The following is an 18,339-nucleotide window of genomic DNA, read 5'->3' on the forward strand; positions in this document are numbered from 1 at the left end:
TGTGTTAGTGTTTATTTTATCTTTTTGATGAGGCAAGAATACATGACTTCTTTTTAGAAATTTCTTAGTGTAATATTTTATAAATTTTGACAAATATTTGATCTTTTTAATATTCTCTTTTGAGGATTTTTCCCCTCACACTATTTACATAACTGTAATATGAGTTTGGGAAAATATTATGGAATTGAGGTTCCTATTTGTTGCAGTTAACTAGTCTGTAAAGGAATATAGATAGAGAACCTAATAGTGGTTTTTTTTCCCCTAATTTGAGTTTGATGTGTAGGTCATCATTTTAGATTCCAAAAATGTGAGTCAGTTCTTAAAATTCTCTCCTTGCAGGATAATTTGTAATTAACCATTCCAGTTTTTCATTTTCACCCTCCTTGTCTGGTCCTCATGACATCTCACCTTAAACTGTGAAGTGTAAACAGAATGCCAGATATCATTGGTCTTTAACTCAGGCCTCCTTTTCTCCCTCCTTCTTTAAGGAACGACTACCAAAATCACTACAATCCCAATGACTTCCAAGCCCAATGTGATTGTTGTGCAAAAGACTACAGGAAAAGGAACCACCATTCAAGGACTCCCAGGCAAAAACGTTGTCACAACATTGCTAAATGCTGGAGTAAGTAAGAGCTTGAGCTGCAAATTTCCGCAATTCACTGAGAATTTTATAGACTAACTATATAAATATTTGCCTAATAACTTTAGGAATCCTACAATGGCTTGATTTAGCACCACTGTGATGTAATAATTGTTAAAATACCACCTACTGATGCTGTTTTCACAATTTCTGAAACTTGTAGCCTGTAACCAATTGCTTGTGGTGATGATTTAGATGCTTAACTTGGTCCAGATGAAGGATTCCTCTGGCTTAATTGTGGGGTTACTTCTAGAGGATAATTTAATTCCTGGATATGGACAGTGAATACTGGCCTAGTACTTGCTTCATCTGGGCAAAGGAAAATATTTGGGGTTAAGACTAAATTAATTGATAGAGATTTATTACTTTCATTTTTATTTATTTGGGCTAGTAAAAAAATAATAACTTATAGTTGTGAAGGCAGTTGTTAAAAGATTTGGAGTTGGGCAAACCTGGATTTTGTCTCTAAATTTCATAGTTTGTTTGGTCTTAGCTAATTTAGTCAGCTTTCTCTCCTTACTTCCTCATTGTATGTTGGGAGTGATAACATCAATCAAAAATTTGTTTGTTCAAAACTAGTAGCTATTTTGAAAGTAATTAAAACAGTGCCTAGCACATAAAGTCCTCAATAAATATTCTTTTTCAATTGTTATTACTCTAGGCATACACTTTTTAAACTTGGTAATGTTGCTTCTTTGCTAGAAAATAGAATGTTACACATCTTTGTATTAGATCTCATGACAATCTGCTTGACATCACCATCTACAATGTTGATTGGAGTCCAACATTAGATTTTCCACTCTATGGGAAAATAGATTATGCCTAGCCTGAATTCATATAAAGTAAGCCAAAGTTAAAGTCAAGATTAGAATTCAGATTTTCAGAACCCTGTAAAATCTGGTTTGCATTGTCACAGAAGTTGATATATGAGAGGGTATGCTGTGTACCTTAGATTCTTTAGACACATAGATCTAAGAGTCATGTGTGAATCTTAGCTGCTAGACATACTTAATAGTGACAGTTTGACACAGGAAATAGTGAAACAAGCAGATCAGAAGATGGTGAAGACCACCTACCTCTCCATATGTGATCATGCACCTGTAGTCACCACTTGCATACCTGGGTATACCCATGTACATACTTTGGAAGAGCTTTTTCTAACAACAGCATGCTGGTTGGTTTTTATCTACTTTGAGTGGGTGTTATATTTGAATAGGATTTATTGAGCTGTTTAATAAGCATACCCACATACAAATGAGCAGCTCTTGGCAAATGAACTCTAGAGCTCTTTCCAGGGATGCAGTTGTGAAAGTATGTATGTGTGAGAAGAAATAATCACGTAATTGATAGACATATCATGTTTCCCTTAGATAATTACAGTCAGATCATTAAATTTCTGATTTTTATAATCACATTTAGTTAAAAGTTCATAATGATTATCTTTTACCAGCTCACCTAGGTGTGCTTTGTTTTTAATGCTTGCTAAATTTAGATGGTCATAAATTTAGGTGATAATGACGACTAAAAATTAAGAAAAGCTGATAAAGTGAAACATGACAAGGTAAAACACTTCAGACCCTTTTTAATTTTATGAATTTCAACTTTTAAAATGTTATCGATAAAGTAACATCGGTCTTTGAATTTTATTTAGTTCAAGTATTGCTTCCATGAATGAAAATGGCACATAAGAAAAAAGCAGATCAAAATGGTAGGAGGTTAATGGGGTTAAGCAGTATAGTTAATATACTAAAGTGATATTAGTAACATACTAATAGTAAGACATGGGAAATGCCCCAAATTTTCCCTTGTAACCACAGAAATCATGTTAGTATCACTGCTAGTTCCATCCCCTGCTCATACTTTTTCATAAAGACAGTCTGTTGTACAGTCTTCTAATTTCATATTTGGGAAATTTAGGCAGTTTATTACATAAATATTCGTTTCAGAGAAATTAGAAAATAGAAGTGGATGTGGGAAGGCAAGACCTATAATCCAAACTTTTAGGGAGAAACATTATTAACATTTTAACTTATATTCTTCTAGAATTTTTCTGACTCTAATACGTGACTTCTGTGAATGGGTAAATCTAATAAATATTCTTGCGTGAAGAATTATATTTTTAAATTCACTTGTCAGGAAAAAACAACTCCTTTGGGTAAAAAGTTGGTCAGATGACTTAAATACTAAAAAGTAAATCTAGGGCTTTTTCACCTAGAAAAGTACTTTGTTGTGCAATTTATAGAATTTTCCCATCATCCTGACAAAAACCTTCCTGTGATTTTTCAGTAAATGGGCAATTTCTATTATTTAAATGCAACAAATCTTTTGTATATTCACTAACTTCAATTTAGGGAGAAAAGACTATTCAGACAGTGCCAACAGGAGCAAAACCAGCTATCATCACTGCTACAAGACCCATCACCAAAATGATTGTAACACAGCCAAAAGGAATAGGTTCCACAGTTCAACCAGCAGCGAAGATCATCCCTACAAAAATTGTTTATGGGCAGCAAGGGAAAACACAGGTAGGCTATGAGATACAGTGTTTTTTTTCTTAAGGTTGACATATTTTAAATTCCTAAAATTCCAAAGTAGAAATTTTAATGAAAAGATGAGTAATCTTTAAAAAATCAGATTGTTAAATGTTTTGATCAAGCATATATAATTAGCTATTTTCAAAACTTGCGTTCTTCAGTACTTTTTATATCTGTCTAAGTATTGTTATTACGTCACAAACAATGATTGGGGAAAAGAGTCTCTTTAGAATGAAAAGTTGTTGAAGGCGTATTTTATCATTTGAGATGTAGAAGGTTGAAGAGGGATAGTATTTTAGAAACTCTCACAGCCAAGTAGCTTCTTTTTATCAGCTAATAAGGACTTTGAAAACATTATTTACTTACAAGCTATGCTTTACTGACAGCCTAAATAATGGAGAAACTAGAGATCTGTTCGTTTTTAAATAAATAGAAGATAAAGGAACTTTACTGGAAATTTGCCTTGGAATTTCAGACTCATGATTTAATCTTATGTTACTAGGTTACTGTTTATTTTGTAGGTATTACTGCTTTTCTGGTAGTTTGAAGGGAAGCAATGTCAGCTTTGGTTGAGAAATGCTAATCCTAGAATTTTTGAAAAAGGTGCTAGCTTGCCCACAAGTGAATAATTTGTCATTATGATTGATTCCCTTATAGTCATGGCCAAATAAATTATACATCTAAACAAATAAGTTGTGTGATTAGAAGTTAAATACAAGTTGCCTTTTCGTTTCAGTTGTAATGTTTTCATTTGCTTCATCTCAGTCCTAATAGAACTCAGGGTTTCATTCATGAATTTTTTAAATGGATGACTCAATAGAGTCTAAAATAGCTTGGAATCTTAAGTATGAGATAAATAAAAAGTAAATGTGATGAGTTACTGTTTTTATGCCATTTCCAATTGAAAGCAACTTCTAGATCTCAAATTTTTAAGTAAAATAGTTTATTTTGAAAATTTTCTCCTATTTCATTTGCTTTTTAATGTCTGTGATTTTTATTTTTGCTAGGAGATTGTCTAGCACATGTTTTGTATTGCTGATAACACTGTCTAAATCATTGTTCCTATGAGGAATTCTTTAAAGATTACTTAGGTCCCAAGCAAGTCAACTTTGTTAAGGTAGCTCGGTGAGAAATTTCATCTGGGGCTTCCGTGGTGGCTAAAGGGGGTTAAGTCTCACCACTATAAGGCTATCTGCAGCTGCATGGCGCAGCAAACCTCTCCTGTCTTCACTGCTGCTCCCCTCAGCAGTGTAATTCAGTAATTCAGTAGATCTACCTACCCTGCTCCCCACTCTCTCTGGTGAATCATCTTACCCCCTGCACCTTTGGCCTGCATCCCCATTCTTGTATATATAAATAGATGAATCTTTAAAAAAGAGAGAGAGAGAGAGGTTTCATTTGGTTATTAATGAAAAGAAATCTGAAGAACAGTGGCTTAAACAAGTTTAAGTTTTATTTTTATTATAGTGATGAAGTTCTGAGGCTTAGACTGCTGCTGTGGCTCAAAAATTCCATTGGGAATCTAGGTGCCTTGAGTCTTTCTGTTCTGTCATCCTTAGCTTGTGGGTACTATTCTCCATATAGTGTGCTGGTTGTAAAATGACCCAAAGCTTAGGAGGTGTGCCCTCCCTGGTGGTGCAACCAGTTAGGACGCAGCACTGCAAGCTAGCCGCAGCACCTCAGTGCGAGTTTGTTCCCCTTCCCTGGAGGAGACCCATATAACACAGCAGACTTCTCCTGACTCACCTGCTGCTCCCCTCAGCAGTGTACTCTGTTGATCTGCCTGTTCTGCTCCTCAGTCTGTCTCTGGAGTCTCTCACCACCCCTGTACCTCTAGCCTGTACCCCAGTTCTGTATGTATAAATAAATCTTTAGGGAAAAAAAAAGCATAGGAGGCAAGAAAAAACAGGGGTGAAGGCCCTTTTCAGGGTCATAGTTTTACCACTTAGAACATTGTATGTTATTGTATGTGATTATAGTTTGTTCATAGATTGACTTAGTCTTGGTTGAACAATGCTATACCCAAAGCACAATAAATTTGCAAAATGCTGTTTTCCAAGTCAGAAAAATACCAGTTTATAACCTAGAAGTTTAGCTTTTTAAATAGTGGTGTAAAATTTTAAATGGAGATAATTTTGCTTTTCTTTTAGGTTCTTATAAAACCCAAACCAGTGACATTTCAAGCAACAGTTGTTAGTGAACAAACAAGGCAGCTTGTCACAGAAACATTACAGCAAGCATCCAGGGTGGCAGAGGCTGGTAATTCATCAATTCAGGAAGGAAAAGAAGAACCACAGAATTATGCAGATAGTAGTTCCTCTTCTGCAGAGTCTTCCCAAAGTTCCCAAGGTGAGATTCATTTTCTTCTGATTTATTTAATTAATGCTGACGTAGTAGAAATTGCATCTAGGGATTTCAGACAAACGTATGTTATGATTTGTCAGTTCTTTGATTTTATTTTCTTTTGTTTGAAGAAAACTTGGGTGAGCTAACATTTTTGTTAATGCTTACCATTCTTTTCTGCATGGTATATATGTTCATCGCATAATAGGTAAACTTTAGATGATGTTTTTGACAGGTATTAAATTACTTAGAGCTCTGATTTCTCTTGTCTCTTTTTGGGTAAATAGCACTATGTAAGAAAGTAAGTAAACCTTTTGAAATGGCTGTTGGTGAACCTTGAGAAAGAATCAAGTAGCCAGGGGTGGGCTGTAAGTGGACTATAAGTAGAACAACCAAGACCCTCCCTGGTGTCTAGGGATTAAGTCTCAGTGTGCCATCATTGCTGTGACCTGAGTTCAATCCCCAGCCTGGGAGCTGACCCACATGGTGCAGCAGACCCCTCCTGTCTTGCCTGCTGCTCCCCTCTGCAGTGTACTGCAGTAGATCTGCCCATTCTCCCCACTCTGTCTCTGATGAATCCTCTTATCCCTTCTCCCCCAACCCACCCCCCACACATCTGGTGTACACCCCAGTTCTAGGTGGTGTTAATGTAAACTACATAGGAAGATGGTCAATGACATTCCTTAAAAAACTGTAGTTTACTTAGCTTTATTGCAACAGAAGTAGGTCTATAATGCCCACCCAGAGGTGTCCCACATGGTGAGGCAGACCCTCCTGACCTGCCCACTCAGCTGTGTACTTCATCAGTCGGCCTGTTCTGCTCCCCACACTGTCTGTGGTGAAGCCTCCTACCGCCCCTGCACCTCTGGCCTATACCCCAGTTCTGTTTGCATGCATGCATAAATAAATAAACAAATAAATAGAATCTTTTTCATTTAAAAAAAATTAAGTATTGATTTTACTAAATTTTCAGTTTAGAAGGTAGTATTCTTTAGTGTATATTAGTGATGGTAATTTTTTTTAGTTAATATACTGAGACTCATTTTAGCATTTTACATTGATTATCAAGTTATAGTGGAGTGATGCTTATTATCTAATCTTTTCTTTTGGACATACTGATTGAATATAGATTCCATTTGTAGTTCAGCACATCAGCTACTTTTTCCTCTTCTGTCTTTAAGTCTGTAGTTCCTTGAGTATGCTAGCCTTTTCTTCCCCTTGAGAATTATTTTCATAGAGAGTAGGTAAAATAGGCTAAGATCATGCTGGTTTACAAAGTACATGAGGGTCATACCTACTAGGAATGTAAATACTACCTAGCAGCCCTTAACCCTTAATTACTTTATAGCTTGTAGGTCTGTATTTCTTTAGGCCCATTTTCTTTATAACTAAAATACTATTAGGAAACCAAGAGATTTAATATTGCTGCATTATACTCTATAGGCTGTTCAAATGTCCTAAACTGTTAAATACTGTTTTTTATAGTCCTTTCCCACTTAATATCTACAATCTAATTTAGAATCATGCATTGATTGCATTTTATAGTCATGGCTCTCTTTTTTTTTTTTAAGATTTATTTATTTATGCATGCAGAACTGAGGTACAGGTCGGAAGTGCAGGGACGGTGAGAGGATTCACCAGAGACAGAGCGGGAAGCAGTGCAGGCTGACTAACAAAGTACCCTGCTGAGGGGAGCAGCGGGCGGGTCAGGAGAGGTCTGCGCGCATGGCTCTATATTTTTAACTTGGCTTTGTCCCTTAGTCTTTGTGTTTCCTAACTGATACTTTTAAAGACTGTAAATAACTTACTTTGTATAATATACTTCATTTTGCCTTTATCTGATATTTTCTTATGACTGGATTTAGCAGCAATTCTACAGACATGATTTTGTGTCTCTTAATTTTAGCAGGGGACACACAATGTTGGTTTACCTCTATATTGATGGTTTTAATGTTAACCAATATACTAAGGTGTTACTCTCCCATTTTTTTTTTTTTTAATTTTGAAGTTAGGATATTTCCCTAGTAGACAAATAGTAGTATGTAGGGAGATACTTTGAGGCTATTTAAATATCATGTTTCTCATAAAACATTTATCTACTAGTTTTTGTATCCATTGATGATTTTTCTAACATCTATTCTTTGTATTCGACATACTACTGTAAGAAAGAATCCACCTTTTCTTGATTTCACATTCTTTTCTGGCAATTTCTCTTTTATAAAAGTCATAGAATAAAGGTATCTTTCATGTTAACAGGATTTCTTGATTCTATTTGTTACTTCTAAACTTTTCCCTGCCATACCTGATTCTTAAGGAGAAGTGGTTTAGGCCTTAGTCTGATTCCTGAATTGTCTCCTCACAGGTTAGAATTTAGCCTTCTGCCTTCACTTTGTTGTGACTCTTTCCTAGATCACCCTGGGAGAGCTCATCATTCCTTTTACACTCTGTTTCCAGAATTGTACTATTAGCTTATCATTGATCATTTTATTTTGTAGTTTTTGTTAGTTTTTTTTATAATTGTCTTCTACTAGGCTACTAGCTTCTCAAAGGCAAAGATCAGATTCATCTCTCTATATAAGCACAAACTAGGTAGTAAAAGTTTGACTGAACAAAGAGCAAAACAACAACCATTAATAACTGTGGTTGGTTAAGCTACTATGCGTAAGCTTCAGCCTTATGAAAGTCTTTTTTTTTTTGGCCTAAGTCCAAAGTATTGGTTCCTTTATGGAATTCCCCCTACCCTGTGGGTGAGCCTTCTAAGTATTAGTAGACAACTAGGTGACCAAGCCTAGTGGATCAAAGCATACTTGCCGAATCACCTACTGAGAACTGGGCCATATACCTTTCACAACTTCTGAGATTTCCTTCTTAATTAGATCTTTTTTCCTTTCTTATTGGGTTCCAGATCTATTTTATAAAGTAAAATATTGGGTTTTACTTATATTCTGTTTATTTCCAAAATGTTGTAAGATGAGTTAGATAGACTGCAGCATTATGTGAGTAAAATGGAAGAGAACAAGGAGACAAAACCTAGGGTAGGGATTTAAGCCAGAAGAAGGCATGAAGTGGATACAAATATGCACCCTCTAAAGACATTACTTTAAGTAGACCACATACAATTTTTAGGACAATTTAATTTTCTAGATGCTTCATGATCTTAGTAGGCCATGGTGCAGGTGGAGAATAAATTTAAGTTAGGCAAAACATAATTTTTGCAGAACTTTGCCAGGACCATTTAGGCTAATATGTATTGTGAAAGATGAAGGTAGAGAATAGGCTCCCCTTTTTTTTTTTTTTTTGACCATATAACCCTTCTTTTGTAAAACTAGTGGACTTTAGAACATTTTTTGAATGATGTGATTCTAGGGAGTTAAATACAGTGAAGGGAGATTTGTGATAGAAAAGATACAGCTATCTTGAATTTATTCAGAAGAGATGCTTTAGATGGGTAAGGTGTCTAGAAGTCATTTTATATGAGAAATGGCTGGTGGAGACAAGAGAAGAGAAGATGAAGCTTGAATTGAGGGAACATTAAAGCTTCTGTTACTTCTCTTGACTATGTTGTGGAAGAAGGAAAATTACTAGCCTTTATAAATGCATGGGCAGAAGCTAGAATCACTAGATAAAAGTTACAGGAAGGCCTGATTCTATTCCATATAAAACAGTTTTATAATTGTCATAATTATGCACAGGTCAAAGAAATAGTGAGTTCTCTGGTACTGGCATTTCTGGATTGTTAGAGAGAGTGGGGAAGATTTTAGCACAGAATCGAGGATAGCATTAAACAAACACCCTCTCTGGTGGCTATTGGGGTGCTGCTTGCTGTAATACTCAGCTTTTCTTTCTGAGGGTAGAAAGAGTGAGCAGTCTCCCTGGCTCCTACTGAGGGTGTTATTTGGGGTGATGTCTCTGGTAATTGCTTCTCCCATATGGAAATTAGTTACCCTTTTCTAGTTTCTTTCTAGTTCATCTTTCTATGGTGCAATCCCTGATTTCTCTAGGATATTCAGTGTATTTTAACATAATTGTTGCAAAGTCACTAAGCAGAGACTACTTATACCATCATGAGAATTTCCTAAATTTTATAACCTAGAGTATATAAAATTGATTCTTTATACAGTTGGTTCTCTTAAGTTTAATTCTATATAACTAATTAGAATGAATAAAGAATAACTATTAAATGTTTCACATTTGATATTGCAAGATCTTTTAAATTTGGGGGAACATTTAATGGAAATTATATATACCTAGTGTGGCACTTAATCAGTGTTTTTTGGAGCAGGGGTAGAAATACAGTTTGTTAATGATAATAAAAAATTCTAAATCACTTTGTTTTACTCTGGGTAAGACTAGTTTTGTTTTTCATTTAAGAATTGTTCTCCCAACCTCAATCTGTTTGAGCTTTTCAAAAATATAGGGTTCATATGTTTGTTTGTTCTGATTTTTGTGGGCTACAGGAATTCTCATTCTTCTATGATGCTTTCACTTACCATTCCAATTCAAAGCAGAATTTGACTTTCTATGTATTTATTTGTCCTAAACATTTAATTTTATCTCTAAACACAAAGTCCTATGTGTATCTTTAGGTGCTTTCCATTATAACCCAAATTTGGGGATAGTGATCAAGGTTTTTTTTATCCCACAGCATTTCCTGTAATATCTTAAAAAGGGAACTTAGGAATTAACAGTAGTTTAGTCCAACCTGCTTATTTTTAGATGGAAAACTCAGTAAATATTTTGTTGCTTATTTTGATGTGCATTTGTTATTTTCATGTATATGTATATAGCATAAATATAATAAGCTTTGAATTAGGGATGTAATTTATTTTGAAATTAACAAAAAAAACTCAAAATTAAAACCTTAATTCCACAACATTTTTATTGTTCTTCTTCTTAGGCTTATAAAGCTTTTTTACATATATTATTTCGTTATATCCTTAGCAATCTTATAAGGTAGAAAGTTTTTATCATTGCCACTTTAGAAATAATGAAATTAAAACTCAAGAAATTAATTGATAACAATTGATAGAGCTGAAACTATAATTTATATTATAAGGTGTTGAACTGCAAATGTTATACATGTCCTATTAATATCATTCCTCCTGGATCACTTACGCATTCTTGTTGGTGATGGACAGAATTTCTTTTACGTAATTTAACCATCCAAAAAGTGTTGAATGCTCAGTTTGTAATCCACTTTAGGTGTTTTGGAAAAAATAACACTCCTATAACATTTTATTCTTAGTGTACACAAACATGCGCCCACCTATAGAAATGCACATCTATTTATTATAACAGCTATCACATTGAATTGTAATTGTGTGCTGCTTGAGCATCCTCTGATTATTCTCTGAGCTCCAATATGTCCTCAATGCCAAATATATATACTCTGGCACATAAGTGCCCAGGTTGTTGAATGAAAGAATAAATGAATAAATGAATATAAAACTGAAAAAAATTATGTTCTCTGGGGGCTTATAATCTTCTTGGGGAAATAAAGTATAGAGTTTACAATAAATACAAGATTAAAAAGAAAAGCACTGTTTTTTTTTTTTAAAGAGAAACCTTGTTTATAGGGTTTTGTTTTTTCTTTAACTAATATAAAACAGATTCCCAGCCTGTAGTTCATGTAATTGCTTCCCGGCGTCAGGATTGGTCAGAACATGAGATTGCAATGGAGACTAGCCCCACCATAATTTATCAGGATGTATCCAGTGAATCACAATCAGCTACTTCAACAATCAAAGCTCTGTTAGAACTCCAACAAACAACAGGTATGAATTCACATGCTCAATTGTATGAAGCATGTTTTCTCTAGAGATGGATTGTGCTAAAATACTACCACTGTTATATTTTCTTTGTTATTTGAGCACATTTTCCTACTCTGGACTGCAATCATTGGTGCAGTCTGTCTACTTGTCAGTTGATTAGTATGTGCGTAGGATTCCTGAAGGAGACACAGAATAGAGTCAATAGAAAGGGGAAAAGAAGCAAGAGTTCTTTCTTTTCTGTCTTCCTGTTTAAAATGAACAATCCTATTGCCTTTTGTCATCAGAAAGGAGCAGTCTTGTCACTTTTGAGCACAGGGGTAGATGTACTGTTGCCGGTTCTCTTCAAGAAGAGGAGGTCAACTGAAGGGCCCCGCCATCCTCCTTTATCTTGGAGGGGCAGTTTTGTGATCAGAAAACACTAATAGTAGCTTTTATCATTATTCTTCTTTGTTTAATTTAACCACTTGAGCTTCCATGTAAAACTGTATTCATTTAACAAGATGCTATAAGTACTTCTAGTTACTAAATAACTTCAGTAAACTAGGCAAAATCTTTGTTCATTATGACTTTTCTATTACTATAGGTCAAAGATTGTCAGATATTTAAGGACCTTAGTGATGATCTCCTCCAACCCATTTCATTCATTTTATGGACTTCAAGTAAACCAAGATATAGAGAGGTTATCTATTGGTAATTGGCTAGTGGTAGAATGAGAATGCATACCTTTTAGTTCAATGTCGTTTTTATTTGTGGGGTAAATTTCAGATATTTTATGGACTTGTTTTGCTTTCTTTGTTTAGATGCTTGCTTTGATTTTGCCATGATATACTTGATAGGAATAATCTGAATGATCATTCATTGAACTTAATTACTTGTTACTGTTTGTTGTAATTTCCATTCTGTACCACCCCAAGGATACTAGCATTTAATGTAATTCTTCAGCTAATCTTTCTATTGGTTTGTTTTTTTGCCTTAGACATTTCCTTAGCTACTTAACTTTGGCATGCTCTGCCACTTCCATTAATGCTTAAAAAGGGTGGGAACCAAATGAGTAGAATTTATAGAAAAAGTGATGGAAAGTAAATCTACTCAGGGAAACCATTCTTGATTCCAGACTACTCCATAAGACATATTTACAAGAACAGAGAGGACTCTTTTTCCTGACACTAGGTGTTTTTATTCTTTAGAATCATGTTAGACATTAGATTGTTTCTTTGGAGATTAATTTGATTTTTTAAAAAAAATATATAATAGTTTATTTTTATATCATTTTGTACATTTTTTTTTTCATCTCAATTGTAATCCCTGTGGGTTTCCCATTAATTTGATTTTTTTAATAGACCAAATTAAATTGTTACAGTGTTGTGCTGGTCTGGTTAGATGTGCACCAGAGCAGATCATGCTTTATGCTACTTACTCACCCTTTGTTTTCAGGTTTAACTTGAGAGAACCAGGGACAACCTTGAAGGGTAAAGGAAATGGCCTCAGGGAAGTGTGTATAAGAGAAACAGACCAGTTGTTTGGCCTCCTAGTTTTAAGGGGATTTTAGTTTGAATGCATTTGAGTCCTTCTTGCTAGGCTGCTGGTATGGGTGTATAAATTGTGCACTCTGTCACATACATAGCAGTCTACTTTTTCTTTTCAACTCACTGTCTCCTTAGACACTGCCAGTGTGTTACCCCAGAGGTCTAGTTCATTATTCCCATGGACAACTCTGGTTTTGGTACTTGTTTGTTACAAAAGTTAACTTTTCCCCTGACTTTTTTATGCAGTAAAGGAAAAATTGGAATCTAAACCAAGACAACCCACTATTGACTTGAGTCAAATGGCAGTGCCTATTCAGATGACCCAGGAAAAGAGACATTCTCCTGAGAGTCCATCAATTGCTGTGGTAGAGTCAGAACTAGTTGCTGAATACATCACTACTGGTAGGTGTCCTCTCAAAAAGTAGTTTTAAGGTAGGAGAGCTACCTTTTTGGATTTTGTGGGATGGTTGGGGAGGACATATTTCTTATATTTCTAGACCTTTCCCAGTTTGCTCTGAGAGCAAATTTATATTATCCTTGAGATTTATCCTGTCTTTAACAAATAGGGGGAAAAAGTTTGCCACTAACACAAAACTGCCACTTAGCTGTAACTAACATCTGCTTACATAGGGCAACAGTTGTAGAGAGGAGGTTAAAAAGTCCTACCTAAGAATAAAATATTTTTTTGCATCTGAGGTTTGTTTTTTTTTTTTTTTTTTTGGTCTGTGGGACAGAGAAGGTGAATCAAAAAAGAAAGAAGGTATAAAGCCAGCCTTTTTAATGCAAAGCAAAAAATGTGGAAAACATTAAGTCCTTGTAAATACTTAGGAGTTCTGATAGGGAACAAATTAGGCATTTGTTTAAAATGTGGTCTGGCAGCAAACTGATGAAATTTGTAGATGGCATAGATAGAGAGGTAGAGCAGGAAGTTAAAAGAGTCTTTTTCTTATACTCTATTGTGACCACACCTGGAATACTGCTTTTGATTTTTTACATAGATCAGAGTAGTGATATGAATAATTAGGGGTTAGGAGATCTGACTTAAGCAGTATGTAAAGAAATTACTTAAGTTTTCTTAGATAGTGATTAAGAGAAAACACACTGTTTCAAATTTTTGAAGGCTGTAAATACCAAAACAGAAAAGGATTTCTTTGACTTCATTTTAAGAAATACTTAGACTAATGAGTTAAAATTGCCAAAAGGGAAAATCCATTTGAAGATTATGGAAGCCCTCTAGTGTCCATCTTTAGAGATACTTAGCACAAAACTAAATTAAGCTCAGGGCAGTAATTTGGGGAAGTCAGTATTAATCTCTAGGGCTATATTAGATTATCACTTGGTAAATAGATGGAAAGACCTATGATTTCTCCCCTTACTTATCCTTTTCAGAACGCACTGATGAGGGGACAGAGGTTGCTTTTCCCCTTCTAGGTAAGTGGTGTGCATCCATTTGTAGTATAATTAAAGGTAAAAGATAATTATTTTGGTGTCGGGGGAACCACTTAAATGGATGCGCTCTACTCTGATCTGGTAGAGGAAAGGTAAGCTCCACTCTGACAGGGAGACAGATTTTCCTTTTGTAGAATAATAGAATTTGTTCTAGTAATGAACAATTGAACACTAGAAAAAATGAGGAAGTAAGTGACTGTTGTTTAAGGAAATAAGTGACTGTTTTATGGTATTTTAGCCCAGTTAAGGTCATTTCAGCTGTTTTCCAAATGTTCACTTGTGAACTTCTTCCTGATCTCCTTTCATCATATTCTCAGCCACAATGAGCATTTTTTTTGGACTTCAAAGCCAGTTTTCTGCCCCTCCCCTCTTCTGTTATCCTGTACTGGTTGTTAGTTTTCCCTTACTCTCCTGTATGCTAAGGAATTACTATGAAGAATTTTATAGTGTCTTGAATAAAGATTATTTTTGAATGGTTTATTTTATCTTCTATTAAATCCATTTCATTTCTAATAAAAAACTTAATGTAATACTATGAAGATTAGTATGAGTGGCAGAAGTGTTCCATGTAATAACTTCATCAGAAATTATTTTTATTTCTTGTTTACTTTTCAGATGTCGCTTACTTCTGATGAGGTGTCCATCAATAACAACCCTCATTAATCTGCTTAATTTTAGTATTAGTATGATTTTTTTTCTCCACAACATTTGTAAATGATTTCAGTAGTTGTTGTTCAATATAAGTATTGACTACCTTTTGTTCAGTTTGTTTAAGCATGTGTGAAAGATTTCATTAACACAAAATTTTAAATGTACATATAAAACATACTAGGACACATAGTAAAATACTGCAGAATATTTATGAAAGTACTGGTGATGCCGCCTACAACTTCTTAAGTTAGATGTAGACAAATGCATGTCAACAATAGAAAAATTGCATTTGGCTGGAATTTGCTATAAAAATCAATAAAGCTGGGTCTTTTAGGTGCTGTGAAACTATCGCCAGCCACGGCGGCATGAGTTCCATTCCCAGCCAGGGAGCTGACCCACATGGCTCAGCAGAGCTCTCCTGCCTCTCCCCTCAGCAGTGTATTTCAGTACTTCTGCCTGTTGTGTTCCCTGCTCTGTCTCTGGTGAATCCTCTCCTGCCCTCCCACCACCCTCACCCCTGTACCAATGGCCTATACCCAGTTCTTGTATGCATAAGTAAATAAAAATAAATCTTTAAATAAAACCAGTTTATATATTTCATTGGATAGTTTAAAGTTCAGTGATATGTAAATGGCACTTTACATTAATTTCTGTGGTTGCCATCTTACTATTGAACACCCTGCTATGACTTTGCTAAGTATGGTCCCGTCACTATTTGAAATTGTAGATCAAGATGGAATCATAGATTGAGACAGATTTGATATTCTCAAAATCATTAGCTAATTTTATAGGTTTGATTTGCTCTGTATATCTGCTTCAAAAAAGTTAAAGTTCTGTAGACTAGGAAGTGGTAACTGTCCATACTGTCTAAAAAGTTGAAATTGAGAGAGGTGAAAGATAATAGATTGGCACCGATGTAGAGGTGTAGTTTTACATCTGTCTGTATATATATATGTAGTAGTTTACTCCATGGAACCTTTGTAGCAAGAAACTAAAAAGTGGGGTTGTTTCTAACACTACTCCCATCTTTTCTTGTCAGATGAGCTAATTTTAAGAAGGTAAAGCAACACTGATTTTCCTATTCTTTTTTTGGATTTATATTTTAGCACTTAACAATTAAGTGCTAGATTGATTACTTCATTTTGTCTTCTTCTAGGTAGAAACAAATGTTTATTATCCCATTTAAAAAAAGTCAAACAAAATTAAACCGCTGAGTGGTTAAATGACCTCATCAAATTTACACAGCTGGTTGATGGCAGAGTGGGACAGAATCCAGGTGTGGCTGTTGGCCCAGTTCTCCTTCTGCAGTATTATGATGATCTCTGGACATTTTTAGAATTAGGAATTAAGGCTGTGAAACCATGTGACTTCATATAAAGAAATAAATGCTTCAGGCTTTGAATTAGTGCATTTGGAACTGGAATTACAAGAATAAAGAATTTGTATGCTCTTACTATCCTTAAAAATATTAGTCTGGGGTTTGGTTATAGAAACTGATTGTTGTTTTGTTATCTTACTAGGGAAAAGTGTCACTCACAGGAGGATTTAGCTTGGCAGATTTTATTCCTCCTTTGTGATAATAGTTTTTACCGGCTTCTACATACATTTTTTCATCTCATACGTACAGTAGCTCCATTATTCCCATTTTACAGGTGAGAACATCTCAAAGAAGATAAGTGACTTTCTCAAAGTCACACAGCTCATAGATGGGCAGACTCTGGTCTTCTACCTTCTAGATCGTATTTCCATGTTTTCTCTCTGTGACGCAATCTCATAGACATTTGTTTAAAACAACTACTGGTTACAGATGCTGTCGTGATTTCTGGAGAAATATCATCACCTCCTCTATTTTCAGTCAGCCATCGCTCCCAGCCTCAACAGCCCTCCCAGCCCCAGAGGACCCTACTCCAGCATGTGGCTCAGTCACAGACCGCAACACAGACTTCAGTGGTGGTGAAGTCCATCCCGGCATCTTCCCCTGGAGCAATCACCCACATTATGCAGCAGGTTGTATCTCTTCTCTTTCTGTTCCCTATAACTGCCTTCTTCTTGAAGTAAGGATCAGTTTCACCTACTATTATAAAAGGGCAGCAAATAACTGACCTGAAGAATTTGGAGTCCTTTGCACGGGTTGAGTAGAGGAAATGAATTGAGAGTCTTAACAGATCTGGTACCAAAGGTAATGGGGAAAAGAAAAAATGTTGATAAGTTGATGTTTTTGACAGATACTGTGCTTTGAGCTTTAAATATGTTAACTTGCTTAATTCTCACAATGACCCTGAAAGTGAGTGTATTATATCTCTCGCAAATGAGGAAAAACGCATGCTTATAAATGTTAAGTAACTTAACCCTGGCTGACAGAACCAGGATTTAAACTTAGAGTATCCTGCCTTTATTATAAGATGGTATCACAGATATTCAATTATGATTTACAATTAGTAGTCACATAAATCACCATCATTCAGGTGGTAGCAGTTGACCTTAATTCTAGAGTCTTAACCTGGGATTCTAGGGAAACTACCTGAAAGATAATGCATAAATTTGTTGAATTAAAAACCTGTATGTGTAAGGTCATTGTAAGATAGGGGAATGTTTCAACCCAATCCCAAAGTTTCACATTTGGAGTGGAGATGTGACATATGACAAGCAGTGTAAAGGATGGGTGTGGAGTGAATCTTTTGTCACTAAGAGAAGCCAGTGGACCAGAAGTTTTGCTGAGTGTCAGATCTAGGCCTGGAGTCTTGCCCTCACCTGACTGATCCTGGAAGTGACCATCTCAGCACACTGGAGAGGTCAAACAGGCTGGCTCTCACCATGTCACCTGAAGCCGATGCCTCCTCCCACCACTGTGATACTGACACCGGAAAGGCACAGCCCCCTGTCCACTCACATGTGCGTTCTCGTGTCCTCCTCAGTCTTCTGACGCCTGTGAGCCAGGTCTCAGAAAAGGTGTGGCCTGCTGGGCCTGGAATCTGAACAAAGGGGCGAGGAGGACTCGTGTAAAGAGCTGGTCACAGTTCTTGGAGAAGGCTGCTGAGACCTCTCCATCCAAGCAGAGGCCGTCTGCGGGGACTGGCTGGGCAGGTCCCTTGGTCAACATGCTCACCTCACACCTCATGGGTGTACCCATGACCGAAGTGGGCTCATCTGGCTCTCTTCTGAGTCCCTCCCTCCATGGATGCTGTGTCCTTTCTCTGGCTTGGTTAACATCTCTTCCAGGCTGGTGAGGTGCAGAGGTGTTTCCTGAGCCAGAGGGCCTTTTCTTCTTTCTCATGCTATGCAGTGCTTGCAGGGTAATCTTACTCATTCTTTCCTGTAAGTTCTGGGTTATCTTAAGAATTTTCTTTTAGAAAGCAACTAGACCAGTTTTGGTAGCCATTTCATGTCTATGAGTTGAAATTGCCGAATTTCAATCTGATGCT

General features: G+C 35.9%; 1 protein-coding gene across 9 annotated transcripts in view; it reads left to right on the forward strand.

Annotated features, from left to right (window-relative positions):
• LOC101628624 (chromosome unknown open reading frame, human C11orf30) overlaps nucleotides 1-18,339 on the forward strand; it is a 72,638-nt gene that overhangs the window by 45,193 nt on the left and 9,106 nt on the right. For 6 of the 9 annotated variants that reach the window (XM_004683221.2, XM_004683219.2, XM_012725621.1 and 3 more), the window contains 7 exons: nucleotides 489-625; nucleotides 2,995-3,168; nucleotides 5,328-5,526; nucleotides 11,130-11,294; nucleotides 13,064-13,219; nucleotides 14,207-14,248; nucleotides 16,773-16,924. In XM_004683221.2, coding sequence (XP_004683278.1) covers nucleotides 489-625; nucleotides 2,995-3,168; nucleotides 5,328-5,526; nucleotides 11,130-11,294; nucleotides 13,064-13,219; nucleotides 14,207-14,248; nucleotides 16,773-16,924 — 1,025 coding nt within the window. The remainder of the gene's footprint in view (nucleotides 1-488; nucleotides 626-2,994; nucleotides 3,169-5,327; nucleotides 5,527-11,129; nucleotides 11,295-13,063; nucleotides 13,220-14,206; nucleotides 14,249-16,772; nucleotides 16,925-18,339) is intronic. The other 3 variants (XM_012725620.1, XM_012725622.1, XM_012725623.1) reach the window with 3 other exon arrangements.

The sequence above is a fragment of the Condylura cristata genome, unplaced genomic scaffold (genome assembly GCF_000260355.1).
Source record: "Condylura cristata isolate star-nosed mole 26May11 unplaced genomic scaffold, ConCri1.0 scaffold00015, whole genome shotgun sequence".
Classification (NCBI taxonomy): Eukaryota; Metazoa; Chordata; class Mammalia; order Eulipotyphla; family Talpidae; genus Condylura; species Condylura cristata.